At 42.3% G+C, this 24,999-nt stretch overlaps 2 protein-coding genes across 3 annotated transcripts; one reads left to right on the forward strand and one right to left on the reverse strand.

Annotated features, from left to right (window-relative positions):
• Positions 1-5,273: 5,273 nt before the first annotated feature.
• On the forward strand, positions 5,274-12,003 carry LOC122131954 (UAP56-interacting factor-like). The gene is made up of 9 exons (XM_042706675.1): positions 5,274-5,465; positions 5,962-6,090; positions 7,875-8,026; positions 8,615-8,781; positions 9,439-9,511; positions 9,657-9,712; positions 9,851-9,925; positions 11,114-11,240; positions 11,352-12,003. Exons 1-9 carry the CDS (start codon positions 5,402-5,404, stop codon positions 11,454-11,456), a joined length of 948 nt encoding a protein of 315 aa, XP_042562609.1. The 5' UTR covers positions 5,274-5,401; the 3' UTR covers positions 11,457-12,003.
• Positions 12,004-12,324: 321 nt separating this feature from the next.
• On the reverse strand, positions 12,325-24,993 carry LOC122131955 (TSC22 domain family protein 1-like). 2 transcript variants are annotated; one of them, XM_042706676.1, is made up of 4 exons: positions 24,652-24,993; positions 18,497-18,571; positions 14,143-14,194; positions 12,325-13,990 (listed from the first exon to the last, which is right to left on the reverse strand). In XM_042706676.1, the coding sequence occupies exons 1-4, from the start codon at positions 24,930-24,932 to the stop codon at positions 13,679-13,681; spliced, it is 720 nt and encodes a 239-aa protein (XP_042562610.1). In that variant the 5' UTR covers positions 24,933-24,993; the 3' UTR covers positions 12,325-13,678. The 2 variants fall into 2 exon arrangements, with proteins under 2 accessions (XP_042562610.1, XP_042562611.1); XM_042706677.1 differs by lacking the exon at positions 18,497-18,571.
• Between the last annotated feature and the right edge of the window lie 6 nt (positions 24,994-24,999).

Raw genomic sequence — 24,999 nt, forward strand, 5'->3', positions numbered from 1 at the left:
TAAGCGACCAGTTGCACACGGCCTTTACCTCCGTGTAGAATCTTGTAAGCTACACCTAGGTGTTGTACGGAAAACAGTGTAGCCCCAGTTGCATAAAAAGCGTGCAGCACTTTGTCCCAAAAAAAACATTATGCACTGCAGCCCTATAATATTTTGCATTCGAACAGATTGCATTTAATGTCATGTTACAATAGACACGACAGTGTTTCTGCGTTTTTGTTTGGTCTCGAATCGCCAAGGCGTTTTTTAAAACTCACCGGATGCACCCAGCGCGATGAATGGACAAACAGATGCAAAGATGTTTAAGTAACGATACCATAAATGTTGCGCATACTAGATTTTAACTTTGAAATTGTTGATTGACGTATATCATCACGTACACTACACTATTTTAGAGGTTCCACGAGTATCCATACACGTGGATATGCCGAGGTTTTGTAATCACTGCGTTGAAGGAAGCATTCGCCAGAGAAACTGCGCCGTCCAACCAATTTATTTGTCTTTGCGTTACCAGGGAGAATTGGCCTTTCCCACGCCGCCATATTGGAAAGCAACTTTTAAAAAAATATATGTTTTATTATTATGTATTTATTTTATTGGAAAGCAACAGGGGGTAAATTTACTTCCGGTCAACAATGGCGTGAATAATATCAGCTAGCTATGGAGAGATGGCTAACGTTAGATCAAGCCACCTAGCAGCTTGTAAATGCACTTCAATACAACTGTTCATTGGCATAGTAGGCTATATGTCGTGATAGTTTCATGTTTATTTTGTTTGTTATGTACGTGTTCTTTTTGGTATAGTGTCCAACGTAGCAGATGGTAGTGTTGTAATATGAGCACGTTGTTATAGGTCGCTAAAATAATATTGAAAATATTATAACAATAAATGACTATGGTTTGTCAACAAAGACATGTTGTCCATAATATACACCGATAAATGAAAGCTACGTGTATTAATGTTTGTTTAGTGCCAAACGCCACTCATTTAATGTAGTACTAGATGAAGTAATGATTTTTGTATGACCAGGGTGATTTCAGTAATTTTCGTCTTCCAGTGTTAATAGAGGCACCTTCCTGTGTGGACTAAACAAACAATGCATTAATGCACCAGTAAGGATTCTTAAACTAGCGAGCTATCTAGCTACCTAAAAGGCACGCAGATCTCTTACGCACAGTTTTATAAATGAGGCCTCAGGTCACCAAGTTGTAGACCTCAGAGATCCACCCTTTGGACTGGTGGAGGTTAAGTGGGCCAACATCAATGCCGTCAGAGAGGTATCCCACATGAAGTTCACTGGGGGGAAACCCCAGAAAAATAAACAAACAAACAAAAAAAATAACACATAAATATTACACCCAGGTGCAGTAAGCTTGTGGTCACTGGCCTCGTCTGGTGCGACTTGTGTGCATCCATGAGAGGGAGATACACACTTTTTTCTGTATGTGTTGGTGGAGGGTCAGGGGGCTAATTCACAATATAATTATTTTTGTTGTAATAAAACACTAATCAAATGACATCCAAAAACCCAACTATAAAGTATTACTTTTTTATATATTTTCTTGATTCTCACTACTAACAGCAACTCCACTTTGATTCTGTATCTGGGAGTATGCATGGACATGTGTTTCACTATTAACCTCCTGGTTACTAGTCAAGTCGAGTCAAGTCAAGTCAAAGTGTTTATTGTCGCATACACCAAGTTGCTTCAGTGCAGCGAAATTCTTGAAATTTGGCAGCCAACATCTACGCAGTAGACGGCATACAAGATTAAAAAATAACATATAACAAAAACATATAACAAAACATATAACATTATAACATATAACATATTACAAGTAGCAACAATTTAAAAAAGAAGGGCTAGCAGCAGTGTACAGGGTGAAGTGAGGAACATTAAATTAAATTACAAAATATGTGCATATATATGTAGTAAGTGTAAGAGCAGAAAGTACATTTTGATGACGACTGTTCAGTGGGTCAATGTAGCTGATTCAGAAGCCTTACGGCCTGGGGGAAAAAGCTGTTTGTGAGTCTGGTAGTCCGTGTTCGGATGCTCCGGTAACGTCTACCAGACGGCAGCAGTTTGAGTATTCCATAGCCTGGGTGGTTGTGGTCCTTTACAATGTTCTGTGCTCTGTTTCTCAGGCATCTAGTGTTATAGATGCCTTGCACGGAAGGGAGATGGCTGCCGGTGATACGCTCCGCTGTCTTCACCACCCTCTGCAGGGCCTTGCGATCGGCAGCGGAGCAGCTACCATACCAGGCATTTACATTTACATTACATTTAGTCATTTAGCAGACGCTTTTGTCCAAAGCCACTTACAAGGGAGAGAATAGTCAAGCTACGAGCAATAGAACCTGGTGTAACAATAAATAAATACTACTTTACATAACAAATATAACAAAATGAAATAAAAAGGAAAAAAAGAAGTGCAGAAATGTAACTGCTGTAATTGCAAGTTACGCACTAGTCGAAGTGCCAGTTAGGACGGGAAGTGCTCTCTGAAGAGTTGGGTCTTCAAATGCTCCTTAAAGGTAGAGAGGGACGCCCCTGCTCTGGTAGTGCTGGGTAGTTCATTCCACCAACGTGGAACTACAAATGAGAAAAGTCTGGACTGCCGTACTTGCACAGACGGCAGTGCCAAACGACGCTCACTAGAAGAGCGCAGCATCCTGGGTGTAACATTTGCCCTTACAAGAGCATTTAGGTAGGTGGGAGCAGAACCATCAAGCACTCTGTAGGCAAGCATAAGTGACTTGAACTTAATGCGAGCAGCTACAGGCAGCCAGTGGAGGTCAATGAGTAGCGGGGTGACGTGTGCCCTCTTCGGTTGGTTGAACACCAGACGCGCCGCCGCGTTCTGGATCATTTGTAGTGGTTTCACCACGCAAGCCGGCAGGCCCGTTAGGAGGGCGTTGCAGTAATCAAGGCGGGAATTCACCAAGGTTTGTACCAGCAGCTGGGTGGCATACTGGGTTAGGTACGGCCTGATTTTGCGGATGTTGAATAGCGCAAAGCGGCAGGACCTAGAGACAGAGGCAATGTGGTCCGTGAAAGTCAGTTGGTCATCAATAATGACCCCGAGGTTTCTTGCTGTTTTGGATGGAACAAGAGACAAGGAGTCAATATTGATGCTGATGTCGTGGTGGATGGCCTGTTTGGCTGGAAAGACCATCAGTTCCGTTTTGGCCAGGTTCAGCTGAAGGTGGTGGTTTTTCATCCATGTGGATATATCAGCAAGACAGTCCGAGATCCGCGCCGAGACAGTGGTGTCCTCAGGAGGGAAAGACAGAAACAGTTGAGTATCATCGGCATAGCAATGATAGGAAAAACCATGCGAGCGGATGATAGGGCCCAGCGAAGTGGTGTAAATGGCAAAGAGAAGTGGTCCCATCACCGAGCCTTGGGGCACCCCTGTGGTAAGGTGGTGAGGTACAGACAGCTGACCTTGCCATGACACATTGAACGAGTGCCCAGTGAGGTACGATTCAAACCAGGAGTGCTCCTTGCCAGAAATGCCCATACTTGACAGTATGGACAGAAGGATGCGGTGGTTCACTGTATCAAACGCAGCTGATAAATCAAGCAGGACGAGAGCTGAGGATTGAGCTGCTGCTACCAGGCAGTGATGCAGCCTGAGAGGATGCTCTCGATGGTGCATCTATAGAAGTTTTTTAGGGTTTTAGCAGACATGCCAAACTTCTTGAGTCTCCTCAAGAAGTATAGCCACTTTTGGGCAGTTTTGACTGCTGTCTGCTTGCATGGACCAGGTAAGGTCATCCTTGATGTACACACAGAGAAATTTGAAGTTGGAGACTCTCTCCACTGCAGCTCCCTCGATGTGTATGGGGTCGTGACCCCCCCTCTGCAGCTCCCTGAATTCCACGATCATCTCCTTGGTTTTGCCGACGTTGAGAGACAGGTTGTTGTCTTGGCACCATGCTACCAAGCCCCTTACCTCATCTCTATAGGCGGTCTCATCGTTGTTAGAGATGAGACCCAGGATGGTAGTGTCGTCTGCAAACTTCAGGATGATGTTAGAACTGTGTGTTGCCACACAGTCCTGCGTGTACAGGGAGTACAGGAGGGGACTGAGTATGCAGCCCTGGGGGGCCCCGGTACTCAGGGTCAGTGAGGAATAGGTGTGCTTGCCAATTCTCACCACCTGGGGATGGCATCATCTGTAGATCTGTTTGGGCAGTATGCAAACTGAAAGGGGTCCAAGGTGTTCGGAAGGGTAGAGCAGATGTGGGTTCTGACCAGCCACTCGAAGCACTTCATGATGGCGGAGGTCAGTGCTACAGGGTGGTAGTCATTTAAACAGGTGATGGATGGTTTCTTAGGTATGGGGATGATGGTGGCCTGCTTGAAGCAGGTGGGGACTACAGACAGATGTAGTGAGAGGTTGAATATGGAGGTGAATACCTCCGCTAGCTGGTCGGCGCACCCCCTGAGGACGCGGCCTGGAACTCCATCGGGCCCAGAAGACTTCCGAGGGTTTACCCTTTGGAGCTCTCGCCTCACGTCAGCCATGGTCAGGGACAGAGTGCAGTCGTCCCGGTCCTCGGCCAGTTTCGCGGAAGGATGGGTGTTGGTTGCCTCAAACCTTGTGTAAAAAGTGTTGAGGTCATCAGGTAGAGAGGCGGCAGGCTGATCATCATTGCTATTTCTCCCTTTATAGCCTGTGATGTGTCGCAGGCCACCCCACATGCGTCGGGGGTCGGAGCTGAGGTAGGTGGACTCCAGCTTGTCCCTGTATTCTCTTTTTCCATCTCTGATGGCCGTCCGCAGGTCACATCTGGACTTCCTCAAAGCCTCTGGGTCACCAGAGTTATAGGCAGAGGGCCGTGCTCTGAGCTTAGCACGGACATTACCATTTACCCAGGACTTTTGGTCTGGGAAAGTCCTAACACTGACCCTAGGGACGACATCATCGATGCATTTGGAGAAGAATGAAGAAACAGAGTCTGTGTATTCATTGATGTCCCCATCAGCTGCAACACAGAACATCTGCCAATCTGTTGATTCAAAGCAGCCCTGGAGAATGCTAATGGATTCAGCACTCCAGCGTTGAACTGCCCGAAAAACCGGTTTTTCCTGTTTTAGGCTTTGTCTGTAGGAGAATGAAGCCATAGGACTTTTTTTATTAGATGGTTTCCAACTCACTCTGAGTTGTAGATTTGACACTAAACCACGCCCTTGGAATACCCGCCCAGCACGTTTGGTGGCGATACTATTTTGTACTAAACCGAAGAGGAAGATCACATCACCCAGAATGCACTTCACTAGTTGTATGCTTGCGTGGGGGAGGAGGAGCAGTTTATTAACTCGTCTATCGTATCTCAGTTTTCTTTCCGAGATATTATAACTGGAAGATTTTTATATATATAAACAATATGGACTTTAAAGCTAGAGCCGGCGGTTTTTCAGAGGGACCTGACAAAATTGACATGTCTTTAGGTAAGGTTGTATGACACTAATGTTATTGTCTAGATAACAGTAGGCTAAAGGCTAGCTAATCCACTCAAAATTGTCATACCATCGCCAGGTAACAGGGTAAATTAATATCACTATAGCTATATATTGTTGTTGTAGCAGTACCGCCGTAGTAACCTGCCCTACTAATTAAAGGTTTTAAACAGTTGATTGCTAGCTAGTTGACAGAGCTTGTATGTTAACGTTATGCATAGATGGGCATCCGATGTTTATATGCAGCTGCTAGTACTAGCATACCATGAGTTATCTTAGCTAGAAAGCTATCTACATTTGTAACCTTGTTGTGGGTTCTTGGATTGCTAACACTACGATGTCGAGTAGCTTTCTAAGTATCGATACTCTGGATAGATACAAAGTTAGTTAAGTAACACCTGTCAGTCACAGTAGAGTGGGGTGTCGATAAGTTAATGAAGGTTATGGTAGTTTGCATGAAGTGGGAATAATGCTTTCATTTTTGCAGATGACATTATCCGTTTGAACAAAAAACAGACGTCGAAAAAAGGGACCGCAAAGCGCATATTTCCAGCCAAGGGTCGTCTCTCACAAGGAAGGCGGACAGGATCACTGCCAGGTGGCCCAGCTCAAAGAGGTAAAAAGGCTTTCAGCTTTAATCGACAATGAATGTACTGACATGAAGGGAGGTGTCTATCTACTTGCCCTCAGAGCGTTCTAGTCTAAATTAATTGTTTTGTCTTAAGATACTTGCTGTACCGAGGCCATGGCCAAAACCGGCCCCAGCTCGGTCCTCCTAATTGAGAAAGAATGGAGATGCTGTTCACCGGTTCGACTGCAACCATAATTCCAGAGTTGAAAAATATCGACTTCTTAATCTTTTTTTTTTGGCACAGACCACACAATGATATAGCCTAGTTAATAACCTGGGGAGCTAGTGGGATGAACGGGTTTGTTTCTGTCCCTTCGCATGACCATATACCATCATAATCAAGTAATTCCAGAGTTGGAAAACAGACTTGAAACTGAGGAAGCCCCAACAGGAAGACGGTGTGTGTATATATGATACAGTCTGTAACAGAGGATTGACTACGAGTTTGCAGTGGTACCATCATGACTTTATTAATCTAGAAGTATATCACAGATACCTTTACTCACAATAAAAGAGATAAACAAAAGTTCCAAAATACTATTCCAGGATTCTTGATAAGCTTGGTGTGTTGCACATCAGCAATATTTGTCTGTTTAATGGTAGGCCAGCAGAGCAACAAAACAATGATAATAAGGATAATAATCATAATAAACTTCAAGGCAAAAGAGCTCTAGTATCGGTAGATAGATATCCAAATTCGCTGAAAAAAGTGGATCAGTGCATCTCTAAAAGCAATGGGCTGGTGTATTACCATGAACAGACCCTAACCACACAGCTAGCCCTCTAGCTAGTGAAACTGTAATTCACTCATGCCCAGCCTTGTGAAGGTCATCAAGAAACTTGAAAGCTAAGTATATACTTGAATCAAAAGACATAGCTGATCCTTCATAGGGTCTGAGACTGGCCTTCCGACCTCTTCCTGGTCATGCATACATCATATCAGTAGCAGCAGAACTCCAGCCCAGCCACATTCTGTTAATGACTGCAACAGGTGACCGGCCCTACAACATGTAAGCTTATTGCTAATGTACATTGTTAAAGGCACATAAATGCAGATTCCTCAGATTCATATTGATTGCATATGGTCATGCGAAGGACCGATAAATACACCAGTCTTTCCCACTAGCTGCCCAGAACGGTGTTTCTTGAAGTTGTCGCATTTGGGGAACGCACCCCATGTTATTAATTATACCATAAGGCAAAACTGTGATATATACAACTACCCAATTAATTAAACATTCACCTTTTCTTTCTTTTATTTATTTATTTATTTATTTATTTAAGTTTGATCTCTTCAGTGTCTCCATTGACCCCCATTCATTTCTTTCAAAGACCCATTAAAACAGATATAATTTAAATAAATAAAGGATTGATTCAGTTTATCGTCAAGATAAGTTGTTTTTTAGGATGTGTTTAATTATATACTTATGTTATGATTTATTCATATGTAACCTTATGATATGGGATAAAATCGCATCCAATGGCCCATGGGGGCCCTATTTGAAGCACCTACATTTTCTAAGAGGGTGTCCACATGGCAACGGTGGAAAGAGCAACACTGCTTTGATAATAATCTTGTTCAGTTGTAGGTAATAACTTGCAGCATAGGTCATGCCAGAAATGTGGTTTTAAAACGACCTAGCTGGCAACAGCATTTTCACTTGTTTTTACTTTTCTGTGTGAAATATCATTTTATGCTTTTACCTTAAAAATCCACAATTGTTATGCTAAACTGCTCTGCTAATTAAATATATCATCTTTCTGTTTAGGGGGCATGACTAAGTTTGGCATACGTGGACATAAAGTTCCTCTACCAGTAAAGCGTCGGCGTGGTCAAGGGGTCATCACTGGCCTGGCCGCTCGGAAGTCAGCCACTCTCTTCAAAGGGCTCAGTCCACTGAACCGACCTGTTGCAGATCAGGTAACAGCTGGGTTGTGGTGGCGGTAATGGAAGAAGGTTCTGGCATGACCATTTCATGTTCAAACAGTCAAAGTTGTATATGTATTTGTAAACATCTGCTGCATCTGCGCCTGCATAAGGCCACCATTGTTTGCCCATGCTCTAAATGACTGACTGTGAATGAGCTAGTTCATCCATTATTAAATTAACAGCTACTGTCTTACTTCCCAATGCTTGTTTGCTGCACAAATGTTGCTTATATCCTCTTTTACCAGGTATAGAATACTAATGCGCATTTAAAAAGTATTTAATTGGGACATAACAGTGTTAAATATATCCATATAATTTAACTCTTTTGTCAAACTACATACGTTTTTTAATACTACATGAATTTGGACAGTTTGACTCAATGTTCTCTACCAAATGAAACGACTCTACATGGCTTAAAGTGACAGCCATCTTAGAACTGTACAATTTTCAGTTTCACTTCAGATACAACTTTGACCATATAGATGGAAATATGAATCTCCTTCCTGCTGTGTTTCTTGCAAAACCGCTGGTGGTCCCTGTGAAGGATTCATGCTAATCCGTGTTTTCCTCATCTAATAGCTTCCTCAGAAATCCAGACCGTTTGTTTACGAAGGGCAGCGCAGGCGCATGAATCTCCAGAGACGGCCAAACAGGCAGACTGAAGCCCCGAGGCCTCCGCACACACTGACCCCGAGGCCTCCGCACACACTGACCCCGAGGTCACGCAAACCCATCCAGCTACGCAGGTGAAGATGCGCAAGCGCTCGCCTGACTGTTCATGACATTTGGGGGAAGGTGAAGGAGTTACTTATCAGAATGAATGTCTTCCGATTCTTATATTCATATGTAGTTAATGCCCGGATGTTTGTTAGAGTTAGAACGAAGGTTAAGCAGAGGAACTCTTGAAGTATATCTGGTTCATACATGTATGAGACTGTTCCTGATCTATATGTGTGACTGTGCTCTCAGAGATGAGAAGAATGGGATATTTCTGGGACTGTGTGTCTCTCTAAGGTCACTGTTACGCCTGAATGCATTCTCTACGTCATTGGGCATTTGTCATAAATTGCCAGAATGGCATTGATAAGGGTAGCTTGGAGATTTTCCCACATAAGGTGGGTCCAGTGATTCATACCCCCCCCCCTTCGGTCAAGTAGGATACTTAAACTCTAGTCAGAGACGTGGGTGAATCTTCATGTGAAACCTTCTTCTCTCCTTTGATGCGCACCATTGTAAATAAAACCTTGTTCCTGAGTCTCCATTAATCTGTGGTATTAAAAATCACCATCAGAGGGAACTGCAAAAAGGTTAACTCTGGCTTATTAGCTGATGGAGTAGAGGGGTAGAAGTGCCAGTCATATGGTTAGTGGCTGAATGTGATTGATTTATAGCACTCTTTGCAGGGTGCCACCGCCTATTCATCAAGCGCAGAAAGAGGCTCGTCAGGCTACATTCCTCTACCGAAGAGGCCTTAAGGTATGTACTACTAGCTGGGTCTCATGCTGTTTGTAATAGAGCGTTGTTACTCTGAGGCTGAATAAATGGGATTGATTCCAATGCAGTGAGCACCTTTTTGTTATTTTATATTTACCTTTTGCGCTTTTATGCCTTGACATTTTAGGTTCAAGCTTCAGTTCAGAAGACCAGTGCAGCTCCCGTTGTGCACAAAACGCGCCCGTATGTAACTTCAAATTTTGCATGATGCTTTGAAAGTAGAAATCTATTTCGAAAACTGTAATCAATTTGCAGTTGATTCTGAGACAATATTACTAGTGAAGGCTTGGCTGTAGTTGTGATATCTGTTGTTTCCACAAGATGGCGCACATCAACAACGAGTAGTGGAATATTGAAGGTTTGCATCGACAATCCTTCTGCTAGGACACAACCTGAGTGAGTGGCTTTTCCTTGTTTCTACCTGTTTCTCTTTTAACACATCACAGCTAGACAAATTTCACAACTAATGTATGGCCTTTACTTGTAAACTCTAAAATGTTATTTATACAACTCTAATCCCTTAGAGTCGCTGTTATAGAGCGTACTGATTTTAAAGGATTTGTGTGATGTTTTTCCACTGATTTTGCTGCTGAAAATATTAACAACAGCTTAAGTAGTATCCGAAACACAAGTTGACTCGCCGTGTTACAGGGGAATAAAAGAAGGATAGCCACTGAATAGGTCATAAACTTTAAAGTGTATAGGCCAATCGGCATCGGTCGATCTCTTTGCTAAAACCAGCTAAATGACCTGTTGAGATGTAGGTGACCCCGCTTGCAGAGTTGAATGGTTCAGTTTCAGTACGTAAATTACAAATGTGGCTATGCACATTGTAATCTTCTCTTGAGGAATATTTCCACTTAGGGTTAGATTATGATTTGCCTGTTTAGTGGTCAGTTAAATCAAAATGTATTTCACTCAGAAGTGTAGATGAAATGAGCATATTAAGAGACTACAATATCATGGCTTAATTTGACACTTTTAATCAGCTTCCTTCTTATTAGCAATTAATCAATCATCAGTTAATCATAATAATAATATAATAAAACATTTTGTTTCTGTAGCACATTTCTGCCAGGAGCCTAAATTGCTTTACAGAATGCATAGCCTACAAAATGGACAATAACTCAGAAGTGAAAATAAATCATTACGACCCTTGTGTGCTGGATGGCAGGCTATTAGAGAGCTGAGAGCTCTGGGAAGCTGTGCTGTGCTGTCAGCAGTTGCCGTAGAAGCATCAGGTAGAGTAGGTTTGGAAGGTCTTGTTTGCACCTCAGTGTAGGGATAATATTTTCTGTAGCCCGCCGGATGACGAAGTTGCGACCAGAGCCTCGATTAATATAGGCTAGCGTCTCCGGCAGAGTATCCCCCCCCTACCCAGCAGAGATGGAAAACAGTCACAGAGAGTGGTTATGGTGGCGGAGAACCGCTAAAGTACAAGGGCTGTGTACCGAAAGGCATTCAAGGTTAACAAACACAAACTTGAAGCAGAATCCGATATATGGTTTCCCAGGAGTTGCATAGGCACAGCCACCCAACACGCTGCCTCCTCTCAGTGAATCACTTTGTCTTCCCTGCCTTCAGACCGGCCAGAGCATGGTCTCTGCTCCCTCAGCCCCCACCTGCTTCAGTGAAGGTGGAGAAGGAGCCCGAGAGAAAGCCTCCCAAAGGAGTTCCTTTGCAGTTTGATATCAACAGTGTTGGGAAACAGGTGATTACTCCATTTTCTTTTTTGTCCATCAGTAGACCAATCAAGTAAGGGCTTCAGTGTAATGTAATGTTATGAGAGAGTAAGAATTTGACCACGCATTTCTCCCTGCAGACTGCCATGACGCTTAACGATCGATTCCGCATTCTGAAGGAGCGGCGTACAGCAACGGCCCAAAGCAGCGGACCAAAGGCCAGCCGATTCGTCACCGTGGGCTAGTGACAACTCATGGAGCCAATCAGTGAAGCTTATCCTAGATAACCTGGTTCCCTGTCCCCATCACAGACCAGCCCTCTGACCCAAACTCACTGTACATGAGAAAGAGGAACAGGTACTATGGGAACCTGAGGCAGTCATGAGCTTATCATGATTTACAGATGCAGTCACCTGATGGACAAAACAATGATGGCTGACAGTACAGTGTGCTATTCCTTCAGTTGAAGAATCCCGAGGAGACTTCATTTCAGAATATTACTGCAAGTTCCTGTTTTAATTGAAAACTGCCATTGTTCTTGCATTGTTTACGTTCCAAATTGGTTTGAGTTATGTATTCACAACAAATTCTTTATTGACAATTTGACTTAAGATGATGGAAGCATCAGAAGTTGGCAAATTGAGTGTAATTATAGCCGAACATATCAATTTTGTCTTTATAAAAAAAAACATTATAATGAACTGGAAATCAGTGGATTAGTCTGTTCAGATGTTTGAGTTTTTTAATGAAGTTTGTTCAGTTTATATTTCAAATAAACGTTTGTGAAATGTTTCTTTGGGATGTGAATGTACCCATTACAGCAAAATGTACAGAAATACCATTAAGACATTATTCATAGTGGTATTGCCATATTCAAATTTGTACAATTTCATGGATTCAAGAACTTGTATTGTTCAAAACAAGAGGGAAGGCTTGACAGACTTGGGGTTAAGGGTAGGCTCAATAACCCAGACATTACAATTATTTAAGTGTCTATTTGAATTCCAATTCCCTTTTGTTTGTGTTTTTAAATGCATCACACAGAACAGTTGTCATTTGTGCAATATGACAATATGTTGTACATTCCTTTAATCAAAGGCCATTTACTCGAGGTGGATCTGAATATTGCATTTATTTAAATACATTAAAATTTGCAATGTAACAAAACTATTGGCATATGTAATCCAAACACCATTTCAATGAACAAAACATGGCTCACTTCATTGGCTGAGGCTAGTATAACACTAGATTCCTCTCCTCCATTGACATCAGCTATTCGCTCCCCCAAATGTACAATGTTCACAGACTACTATCTTACAATAAGAGTGCTGAATACAAATATGAGGTAAGAAAGTGGTTTGACAAGTACAAATCATGCAGAACATGCTAAACAGCAAAAAAAAAAACGAAACAATAGAGGAAACAAAGAAAGAACAAACAGTGGTGGAGAAAATAATGAAAGTACAGGAGTGGGAATTGAGAGCAAAAGAAATAAATAAAAAGAAAAAAAAATGACACAGCTTTGCATCTTTGGTTACAAAGGAGGTTGAACAATTTCACAGCTTCTTTTCTCCCTTGCCCCAAAACCAAAAGCATGAGACACTAAGGTTAGGGAAGAGATATGGCAATTGACTTAAAACTATTTTTTGAGAGAACTGAAGTTCCTTCATAAACAATGTATTTTAGATTCAGTGAAGATCGTGTCCCAAGAACCTGTACAACCTTTCTATGCACTTAATACTTTACACTATACAAAAATGTACATTCATACTGGGTCTTCACCATTTTAAGTTGCAATCCACAAACCAACTTTAGTGTTTGAATTAATCCTGTATTTTTGTCAGCAAAGTGTTTGTACATACTTCTTGTAAAGGACTGAATCTTGCTGCAATTGCCAAATCTGATTCTGAGTTTCCAAAGGCCCTAATCTTAGAGAACAGAATCCAATGGCAGAGACTGTTCTTTAAAAGAAATACAAATGGTAATACAAAATGAGCAGCCCTATAATAAATAACACAACTGTGCTGATGGATGATGTGGACTTGTGAAGTACGGTGGCTCTGAAAAATAGACTCTTGCTTTTTATAGCATGACACAGCAAAAGCTAAAAAATAAACCCCCCTTTTTCCTGGCTGGATTCTCTTTAAAAAAAATAGCTCTCTGTTGATATTCTTTGGCCACTCCCTTTGGGGCCTTGGCCTTCCACCTGGTTCCAGAGGCAGGTCCTCCCCTGTCCCCCTTGTGTGGCTGGTCCGCATGTCTGTCCACACATCTCCCAATCCAAGAACGCCTTTGTCTAAAGCACTGGGGAAGGCAGACAGCACACACACTGAAGCACTGCTCATATGCTGATAACAAGCTGGTGGTGGAACAAGACTTTTGATTTTTTTCTCTCAATAACTTAAGGACGTATCTGTTTAGCATTTTTGTCCACCTCTTCTTCCCTTTACAAGAAGAGAGGATGTTGTCAGGCAGAGGTGACGTTGGGCTGTAGTGGAGGCGTGGCGATGGGTTTGCTGACTTCCAGAGGAGCAACAGGCTGGGAGTGGACCTTCGTCCCTGGGGCTTGGCCTCCGGTCAGCTGTGGTGGAGAGCTGTTCGAGGGGGCGGTGGCCGGGTGGACGGACAGCTGGGAGAGCTGGTCACTGCTGGCAAGGGACTTTAGGACGGCGTTCTCCCGCTCCAGAACTGAGTTCCTCTCATACAGCTCCTTGATCTGCTCTTTCAACACCTCCACCTCCTCACGTACGGCATACATCAGATGGCTCTTGACCAAATCCTTTAAAGAGACAGTATCAAATTATAAACTGGGTTCTAAGACTCAGTCATATGCATATACTACTTTGTACACACACACGCACACACACAAAACGTAAAATAAATAGAAACGTAAATTAAACCATAGTGAACTGTGCATAGGCAAGGTCTTACCATTGCTTGCTCTATTTTGTTGTCAATGGCAACAACACTGGCCCCAGAGGCACTGAAACAGAAACAATCACACATTAATAAATAAATGCTGAAATGCATTTTACTTACCAGGGTAATGGGACAGGTGTTCATTTCACTGCAAATAAAATAAGTGGGTTTCACCTATTGCAAAACGCATCCCAGTGAAATCCCCACTAGTGCTCACATTCATTTACACAGTGACGGTTACTTGCAGTATGGGTGGTGGTGCATAAAAGCACAGGCTGACCTATAGGATACTGTGTTCGGCTTAATGGCATACTGAAATCTGAAGCAGCCTACTATGATGTAAAAATATGTCCATTTGTTTTGTACCCACCACGTACATTATAAATCGTCACACATCGAATATTACATATTCACCGATTCCATCAACTGTATGCCCCCAGTCACTTGTAGGCCATCATCCTTTCACACCTACACCTCATCTCAACCTTACTGACAACACATTCTGTTCCCTCACCCATCAATATACTTTTGCAGGAAGAGAGCAAAAGAAACGAGATTAACATCGAGAGTGATGGGCTTGTTTCATCTGGAGTGTGTTCATGTCGAGTGACAACCTTGTCTTTGATATTTCGAAACCGCAAGATCATAAATGAGAAAGGTACACACCACCTCCACACGCACAAGTTCCCATCACATGGATCACAATTCATTTCATTCTCACAGAACATTTACAAAAATTGAAATGGTCTGATAAGGCTTTTCATCCATTTTCCCCTGGTATGGATTAATTTGCACTTAAAATCACCACAAATATGCATGTCAATAGCAACAAATCCACCAACGATGGAAAATAACGTTTGGAATCAAGAACAAGTAAACTAGGGCTGCAACAATAACCGCATCACCGCCATACCACGCTACTAGGAGGTGGTACTGCAGTGTTTACCCAGTCACCGCCATCATGACAGATTTCCCCCCCTTTATCTAAGAGTACTGCCATCCTTATGTGGTGGCTTGGTTTGTGGTCTTGTCTACATGTATCCGGATATTTTCCAAAACTAATTTTGTTTTTCTATCAGTTTTCAGTGATTGAGCTAAAAAATGTAATGGGTTTGTTCTTGGCCCATGCTACACTTTTCCACCAAGTTTCATGAAAATCGGGCTGAGTTTTTGTGTAATCCTGCTTACAGCCAGACAAACAAACAGCAATGAAAAACAACTTCTACCAAGGAGGTTATGTTAACACAGGGGGGTCTGGTTGCTGTAAGGACATTTTTATACCGCTGCAGCCCTAAAGCATACAGTGAAACTTTTCAAACCAAATTTGCAAATGCAAGTAACCTAGGCGCCATTTTGCAATAGTGTTTGTAAATGTATTCCTATAGCCTAGTTAGAAAATAAATATGTAGGCTAGCCTTATTAATTATCATGCTTCATACTCAAAGACTGTATTTTAAAGCTAAGTAATGCCCTTATTATTTAAGCTGCAACGTGTATGATAACTATTGGGCTTAAGTATTGTTGCATAAGAATAATATAGGAAGCTGTACCTGTGAGTTTGGGTTCATGTGACCTGTCCAGAGATTGTGACTTTATAACGTATATAGATACACTAGTATATAGAAATATTATTGTGTTTAACTTCCATGTATACATAAGGATCAACATGAGCTTTTTTTGTATAAATGTACTTGGCATTTATTTACAAAGAAATCTACATGTATTTGTAAAATGTTGGATCATTAGTTGAAGTGATAATAATAATTGAAAATGATACTAAATGCAGAGTATCAACATTTATAATAGGACAAATGTATGCAATCATAATAATACGTTTCAATATAGCCGCAAGCAGCGATCATCTGGGTTCAAGCAGAATGTAATTAAGTTTGAACCTTTACATCACAGGGAAGAACTGGCTGCTGAAATTTAATTGGCTGTTGAGCAAGTCAAAGAGATGTGAGCAAATGTAGTCAAGTATAAGCAAAGCAAATTTCATATTTTGGTGTGCGTCACATGAATGTGGTAGTGATGCAGGGTGTGTGATGTTTTGTGAAGTTTGAACCTTTACAGCACAAGGTATAAGCTAGAGAAGTGCTAGGTTTTTGCTTTGAACATTATCCACTGGGTGGCGCCACTTCACAAATGAATTGTAATGAGCTAAGGTAATGTGCCTCCTAGAAGCCAACCCGCCATAAAAAGTTCAGAATTTGTATCGAGCTATTTGCCCAAAGCGTGCTTTGAACATACCCCACTACCACGAATGGACACGCCCACCTAGAAACACAAACCTTATATTCTGTATCAGCAATGTGGGGCTACAGCCAACTTTCATGTCGATTGGTGAAGTCTAAGCGTATGAAATTGCCTCTCCCAAAAATGTGTGGGGAAAAAAGGCAAAAGACGCAAAAAACCATCAGGGCTTCGATCAGGGCATGCCAAATGTCATGCGGATCGGTTAAGTGACACCATCTTGTCGACCAAAAATTGGTGGGAAAAAAAACAAACAAAAAAACCTCTGACAAACACTATGACGGAAGTCATACAAAACGCAAGTAAAATAGCCTTCATATGTAGTTTATAGAACATTCTTCAAAATATCAATTAAACCTCCCTGAACAAGAGAAGGTGCAAACCTGGATCAAATAACTTCTCAAAATGTCTTTGACCCTTCACCTGTGTGGTAAGATCATTGACATGTTTGCAAAATGTCTGTGAAATAATAATAATATAGACTTCTAGGGCCTAAGGAAAGCACACACAAAATGAGTGTGCACAGCAACAGGGAGCAGAGAAATGTGGCAGGAAAAAGGAGGGGGCTGGGAGAAAGAAGAAAAAACGAGAGAGAAAGAATGCAAGAATGAGAGAAAGAATGAAGAGAAGCCATCAGATTACTAAATACTTGTCATACCTGTCCCCCGGTGTACAACTGTTTCTATATAACCAGCATCCGGAACATCATAATCATCCGGAACATCATAATCACCCGGAACATCCTAAATCAGCCGGAACATCCTAGGTCAGCCTGTTTGGGCAGGGAGCTGCTCATAAATCAAGTACAGCAGGATGATAGAAATTCTCAAGAGCATGTGAACAGCACTCACCTAAGAGGTGCCTTCACCTGAACCTTCGCCACACCATCATTGTCTGGGACATATCTCAAAGGATCCCCAGAGACATGGGCAAAGGCACTGACCTGTGTGCAAGCCTTATGTTCTTTTCTTGGACTCGGAGAATGACTGAAATCATTCATAATGCATTCAGTCATGGGCGCTACCGCTGAATTTCCGCTGTTGATTTTGTCCAGGCAGAGCTGATATAAGCCTATAGTTTGACCATTCAAGACGTGTTCTCGATTTGCGTCTTGGAAATCTGATTATCAGAAGACTAAGCCATTTCTAAAATTAAAAATGGCAAATTATAATATAGATGACATAGGAAGTCAGAACAACAAACAAAGTTTTAAAAGATACTGATCTATGTGGGTGGACTCTTGTATGGTAACAGGAGGAACCTTGCCATTAACCAAACCTGACATGATAACTGGATGTATCTAGGACACAAAAAAAAGAAAACAAAAAAGAGTGCAGAGAGAAAAGTAACATTCTGGAGTAAATAATCTTCACTGTCTACAATTTTACAATCACTTCTTAACAAGCTTCATCTTGATTTCTATACATTTCATAACTGGTTAACATACGTTGATACACTGCCGAGTGTACCTCTGATTTTACACAGGTCAGAGGTAGGTTAAATCTGTAGTTTTATTGCAATCAGCAGGATCAACACATATTGGGCGCAGTTTATACTACAAAACAAAACTTCAAAACTAAGTTAAAATAAGTCATCAAAATACTTTTAACCACAATTTGGGTGACCAAACCAGACATCCTCAAGATGTACAAAAAAAATTACAAGACAAGCCAATCATGCCTATGGCTTTTGTTAGTCATTTTGTTAATGAATCATTGACATGATTTACGAGCGTGGGCCCATCTTGAGTACGTGACTGCAGCTAGTATGCACCGAAGCTCTGAATAAAAACAGAGGTTGCCAACTCTGTTTACCTAAATGCAGGATCATAAGTTGGCAATTTCAGCATGCCTCTGAAAGTATTACTGCCATAAAAGATCTCCTAGTAGAGTTATACAAAGCAAGATCTAAACCTCTTGATCGATCCCTTCTTCCCCTTTTACTTTTCCTTTACTCTGACATGCCAAAAGCTCCGACCATTAATTGGAGGCCAAGCAAAATGACTACTTCGCTGGCTCATGCACATTAATAGCAATGCTGTGCCCCATGCACATTTCAAAAGCTCACTGCGGGCTAAAGTCCGCTCACACCAGACCCAGCATGGTTACTGTACCTATCGCTGAGTGCCTTCCAGTTCCGCAGCTTGCCGCCAGGCTGGAAGGCTTGGTAGAACGCAGTGGAGGGGTTCCTGCACCAATAACCACACAGTGCAGTAAAAGAGAGGGAGAGGAGGAGAGGAAATGAATTTGTCGGTATATGGAAACAGGGCAGAGCAAGAGAACATTGGCAGAGACAAATATCTGGCAGTGTTAGCGGTTATTAAGCGCTGAAACTCACTAATGTGGGAAAATGATCACTGGACATGATATTTCACTGTATGGATACAGATCATATTAGACTGATAATGCCGTGGAATACTCACCTGATCACAGACTCACAGATCAGTATAACTATAGGGGGGCTTTTAGCAGTTTCACAACCCTTTATGCACTGGACAATTTCAACGTTCAACTGGACAAAGGCAGCGTTACCTTCTCTGCCCTCTGACTATAGGGACTCTCAGGCCAAGAACAGTGCGTACTATATCAGTGGTCCGCCGTGTGTGCAGACCCCCCCCCCCCCCCCCATCCTCTGTACCCCCACCCACTCATATCCATTACAGCTTTGTCTCTGCTCTGAAGGGGGAGGGACCAGCATGTGTGCTGTGCTGGTTTCCCCAGAATTCAGTGTACAAAAACATCTGTTACATCACCAGCACAGCATTACCTCAGCCGCATGGTCATGACTTTCCAGTCCGGCTCCATTCCTCCAGGTCCTGCCGACTCCGACTACACCCCCCCCCCCCCCCCCCCCCCCAATGAGCTGAGCCCTAATCAGTCTAAATGTACAAGAGATTGGGCCTCGATTGTGTCTTTTGAAATGACTCATGTTCTTCCTCAGCTCCAGTGGCCTAGAGGGAAACTTGGGGCCCAGATAACAATCTATGCCATAGATAAAGAGTTCCTTTCAAGACAGATCTCAGCGTGTGCAGGTCACTATGCTGACAACCTAAGACAAGATGGTATACTAGCAAGAGGGGAAATACAGTCATGAAATACAAGGAGGACAAGAGAGTAAGCAGTTGTAAAAATCAGCCCAGAACCAAAAGGTCAAGATATTGATTAATACATCTGAAACATTCACAGCCAAAAGAAATGATTGGCATCATTCTATCAATCCAATGATAGTTCATTGCTGTGAAGATGACTGAAGGGACCCGGTTTGTCTAAAACAGCTTGACAGAGCAATCTGTGCAACTGCCAGACATGTGGATGTTATGGTAACTCAGCTAAGTCAACATACATAGGGTGTACTGAATGTTTACAGCTGTACCCCAGTAGTAGAATGGACCACTGAATGCCTGTGGGTCTTGGACTGCCGAGAAGCTTACACAGAGCAGAACACAAACATAACCTTAACTTGGCCCCTTCCAAGAGAACCTCTCTCACTTTCAGGAACCTGCAGGGCTTGCTAAAACTACACCAGGGCATGCAGAGTGTAAAATCCTTGAGGACAGAGGACAGAACGATCTCAGTAAACTACTACTGCAACTAAAAGTCACTGAAAGCAAAACAGCAGAAAGAGTTCAGTGCAGGCTAGTAGTAAGCGTTTGAAAGGTGAACTACATATTTTGCCTCAAAGTGCGCTAATTTCATTGACAAGCAATAAGCAAAGCATCGCTAAAATTCTGTCATGCATGAACTAAAGCCAGCGTGTGGGAGCACTGTGCGGACCCACCCATGTTTGCACTTAGGATCTTGCCAATGGTATTAAATTAGTAAAATGATTTTGCCAAGTTATTAAATTAGCTTTAGTTCACGCGTGTCAGACTTTGCTCGTTGCCAATTGCCCGTCAAAAAATTTGAGCCTACAATGTTTTGTTTCCCTTCATATTTTATGACATGCAATGTGAGCATATGGAAAATGGCAGTGGATTTTACACAATGTTATATGTTGATTGTGACTGTACAAATCTCATACATCCTAAATGTCCCCCACCAAAAACAAAAATCTGGCTTTCAAGACTTCAAAGGTTTTGGACTTATACTTCCACATTTCCAAATGAGGAGTCAAAGCTGTTTGCCTAGCAAAGTCGTTTTTTCTCACCCAGCAAGTGAAAACAGATTGTGGGGGGAGCAGGCAAAATATTCATGTGAATCAGTGGTCTGGATCAGCCATTGGAGGGGTGCCTTCCTAGAAATAGTTATGCACCTTAGAAGTGCTTTTACTACTTACCAGACACCTAAATGACTACAGGATACACTCATGTGGCACACACACACACACACACACACACACACACACACACACACACACACACACACACACACCTTCCTGGGATAACTCCTCAGCAAAATATCAGTATGTGCGTAATTAAGACTGAAGCGTGAAAAAGGTCTTGTTGGGCTTTCCTACATGATAATCTTATTTTAGACTAATTTCTTTAGCCTATAGAAATCACATCTGAAAAGTTAACTCACACTGAGATGTTAAAAGAGACTTCACAAAAAAAGTCCATAAAGAATCCGATGCAGGACTTTTCTAATGTTTCTGAACAGGTTTGACATTCACAGAGGCCTGATGTTCGTGTTGCTCTGGGAACAATGAGCTGCCTTCAAATCTAGGCGGAGATGATGATTGAGAGAGGGAGAGAACATGCTGGTCTTCCCTATAAACAAAGAACCATTCTTGAATAAGCTCGCAAAAACAAAAGGTAAAGTGGAGACTTTAACCATAAGCACACACAGTTCCACTTGCTGGGAAACCTCTAGGGGTGTACATCTTTCCTTATGAGACAGTTTCCTAATACGGAATGATTTGGTGCGATTCGATACGATGCAATCTGATACAGTTCATAACATTTAATTAATGTAAAAAAAAACATAAAACGATTGGTGGACCAAACTCTGTAGATGGTCGTGTTTGTACATACATACGCTTTGGCTTTTTCTGCTTACATTTATTTTTTAAGTTACAGAGAAATAGACACTGAACAATCTATAAACCCTGTTATTACGTTAGCATGGTATTTACCCAAAGTAGACAGCTTGCTAGGGAAGTTACACAGCGTTCAGCACTTCATAACGGCGTGATTGACAGGTCAACTTGCAATCTCGCTATAAACATCTGCGTTATCAGCACCCCCCCAAACATCCGGGAAGCCCACTGTCAGGCGTTAACGCAACATGTACGTATGAATAGGCCGATAGTCTACTAACGTAGAATTAGGAGCAAAGCTTTAGTCAACCATTTCCTAATTATGGAACTGGGCTATCGAACGGTTCATTCAGATTGATCCAGTAGTCCGCGTACCGATGCAATGAAGCCTTTAACGTTAAAACTGGTTTCTGATTCATATAGCTTAGGTGAAACATTACACCCCTAGAAACCTCTGTCTTGGCCACAACATAAAACCGGCTTTATATTGCACAAATCAATTAAATCAACAAAAATGGTTTTCTTTCCAAGAAGTAGGGGTCAAGTTAAAAACACCTCACGCCAATCAATATCCATATACCTTCTTCTAAAACCCATCCACAGTGCTCATCATGAATTATGCAAAACATTGGTTTTGTGTATAAAATAATACACCTATGAACTTGCAATTTTTGTGTGAAACCTCTGACCCCATTTTAACTCCATACAAGTGGCCCCTATCAGCCCTTACAATGATCCAGCTGCACGATGGGCTGAACGTTCACACTGGCAGATGAGGCCCAGGCTCTCACAGCACCTCACCATGCACAAGCACAATCACGTGCTACCATCACATCACTGCCACATATTTCACTTGAAGAAGATCATTTCTGTTCAACAGTTTTTCTACAGATATGGGCAAAACACACTAAAATGAATGGGCGAGCCATTAAACTGATGTGTGTGTGTGTGTGTGTGTGCCCTCAAGCCTTGTTAGAGAGAATAATACTTTTGTTGTTCTTCTAAATGATGAGCATACTTCCTGTTTACAATGTTACAACAGGATGCTGGGCTCCAGAAACGACAAAAGGAATTGCCTGGTGGCTAAATGGCCTACTCTTTAAACAGAGTTCAACATGAACATGTTTGCAACCAGGAACATTTCCGGGGGTTGAGCCATCTTATCTCCCCTCACTGAACCTGCTTCATGTTTAGCATAGCCCTTCGCAAGATGGAAGTAATAGGCTACAACATAAATGGTTCAATGTCTTTCTTAATGTCTACTACAGACAATGTAATTCTGTAATTTAGTGTTGACATAAACCAATTTCGGTTGTGAAATGCTCCAAGAAACACATCATCAATATTTACATGGTGCCATGACAAGACCTGTTGTTGCCAAGGAGAGTGAATTTCTCAGATGCCTATGTTGAATGTTTAAGGGCATCGGACTCCAGGTCTGGGGATCTGAGAATTCATGAAATATTTCAGTTATTACTGCACAGGAATGCCGTCTCAGGGAGATCAGTCAACACGGTTCTTGGCCAAAGACTTTGACTTGAAGTTGTTACTGTAAGGTAAACCCAACACACGGGTTTGTTTCTTTGGACCAGGGAGGTATAGAATGTACAGAGGCCCATTTGAAATATTTCACCAAGCATCGAGCTGACAGAGGCCTAAAAGCCCATATCTGCCTCTGTTTCTACAGAACACCAAAACACATTGAGGCCATAGCATGGGAAAGCAACATCTTCAGCGTGTTTGCGTGCACACCAGCCTTATCTCTTGACATGGAGCCCAGTGGAATAACTACTGTTCAGTATCCGATAGGACCTTCATATCAGAGCCTCCCCTATCAGCAAAGGAAGGTGTTATGTATGTCAGGCATTGGGGGTGGGTTACAGTGGCTGTGCACATACCAGCCAGAAGCAATGAGTCAATCCCTTTCAGAGAGGAACCAACAGCATGGCCCATGTTGAGAAGAAAGTGACAGAAACAGACTGGCAAACACAATGCCATCTAGAAAATCAAGGCAAGCATGGACCATGTTGGGGTTGTGCAATGCAGCACTGTGCAGAAGCCCGTCTGCCTGCCCACAGCATAGCTATGAGCTACACTTTGTCATACATCAGAGAAGCCACAGAGCCATTTGAGGCACCTGACAGTTCCACATTTCCTTTCACACTTGCCAGCCAGTTGATATACTGCAAGCAACTTGCAATGCAGGAACTGAAAGCTGAGCATTTGAGCGGAGTAAGAAAAACCCCTTTCAACTAAAACTGAGACATCACTGATATCCAAATGTTGTTCTGATCATAGGAGATAAATTAAATAATCTCAGGCATGACCTATGCATGATCATAATATACACATAACTTCCCTTCTACCTGAAAGCTGGCAAAAAGACTGCATGCATGCAAAACACAAAAGCCTCTTCTGCTTCTCTGCAAGGGGCTGACAGAGCAGTGTTGATATAACTAGGGTTCAATTTCACATAGAGGAACCATACTGAATCAAATATGGAGGCCTCACATTAAACCTAACAGGGAGCATATGGAGGTGTCTGTATAGATTGGCGAGTAGACAGAAGTTATAAACTCACTGGTCTGTGATACAGAACGGTTGTGTAAACAGGGGTAGATTGACTGACATGGTAGTGTTTCTTTAGGAGTGATTTCATACTGTTTACATTTTTTCATTAGATTGAATTACTGGGTCGGTGATGAAAATGACTGACCAGCTTGGTAAAGAGTAGGCTATCTATGACTGAGGAAACTGTCAGCCCACAAGTACAAAATGACTGATCAATGTGCAGCTTTCCCATTATAATCACTGAGTATGGCTACAGAGAGTACAACATGACATTATTTCAGTTGGTTTAGAATGTCTTTTCCTCCAGTGGGACTTTTCACCAGCCTGAATGGGCCCCTTAGGAGAAGCACCAAACATTATATTTCCTTCCTGTGCTCCCACTTAGGTCACAGTAGTACATTCCTCTTCCCTTTATATTTACGTATGTGACTTCTCGCTACGCCTATTAATGTAATGAGTGTAATCTTCCATTTGCCAGATACAAATATTAATTTTAAAATGAAATACTTTTGAATATAAACTAAAACAACCTTCATATCTCCAAGATAACTTGAGTTTTTGCAATATGTACACACACACACTAGCTACATTCAATAGATTAATTTGTTTTACTTCTTTAGGTATGCTATTTATGGCTTATATTAACACCATTAGCCACAGACATTCAATGTAGCTATGTAATGTCATTCACCACCATCCCGTGGTGTTAACTTTCCTTACCTATCCTCATCCCCGTCTATCTGGATGGATATTCCAAACAGGCTGTTGACTGCAGGGTGGGCCAGCTGTAGGCCCTCAGGAATCAGAGGCTTCACAGGAAGATCTTTCCCAGAGACAGCAGGAAACTGAGATAGAACATCCGACTTCCTCCAGTTCTCGTCTGTCTGTCCCAAAATAGGGGTGGGGTGATTTGCCATTCCCATACCCCCCGCTGTGCCATTGCAGGGCATCTGAGGCTGCTGCCCAATGGAGGAGGGGAGGGCTGTGTTCAGAGTCGTCATGCTTGAGGCCACAGGCACAGAAGTAGGGATACTGGAGGCTGGCGCACTGGGGATTGCGGCCGAGGTT

Source organism: Clupea harengus, unplaced genomic scaffold (assembly GCF_900700415.2).
Source record: "Clupea harengus unplaced genomic scaffold, Ch_v2.0.2, whole genome shotgun sequence".
In the NCBI taxonomy this organism is placed as follows: Eukaryota; Metazoa; Chordata; class Actinopteri; order Clupeiformes; family Clupeidae; genus Clupea; species Clupea harengus.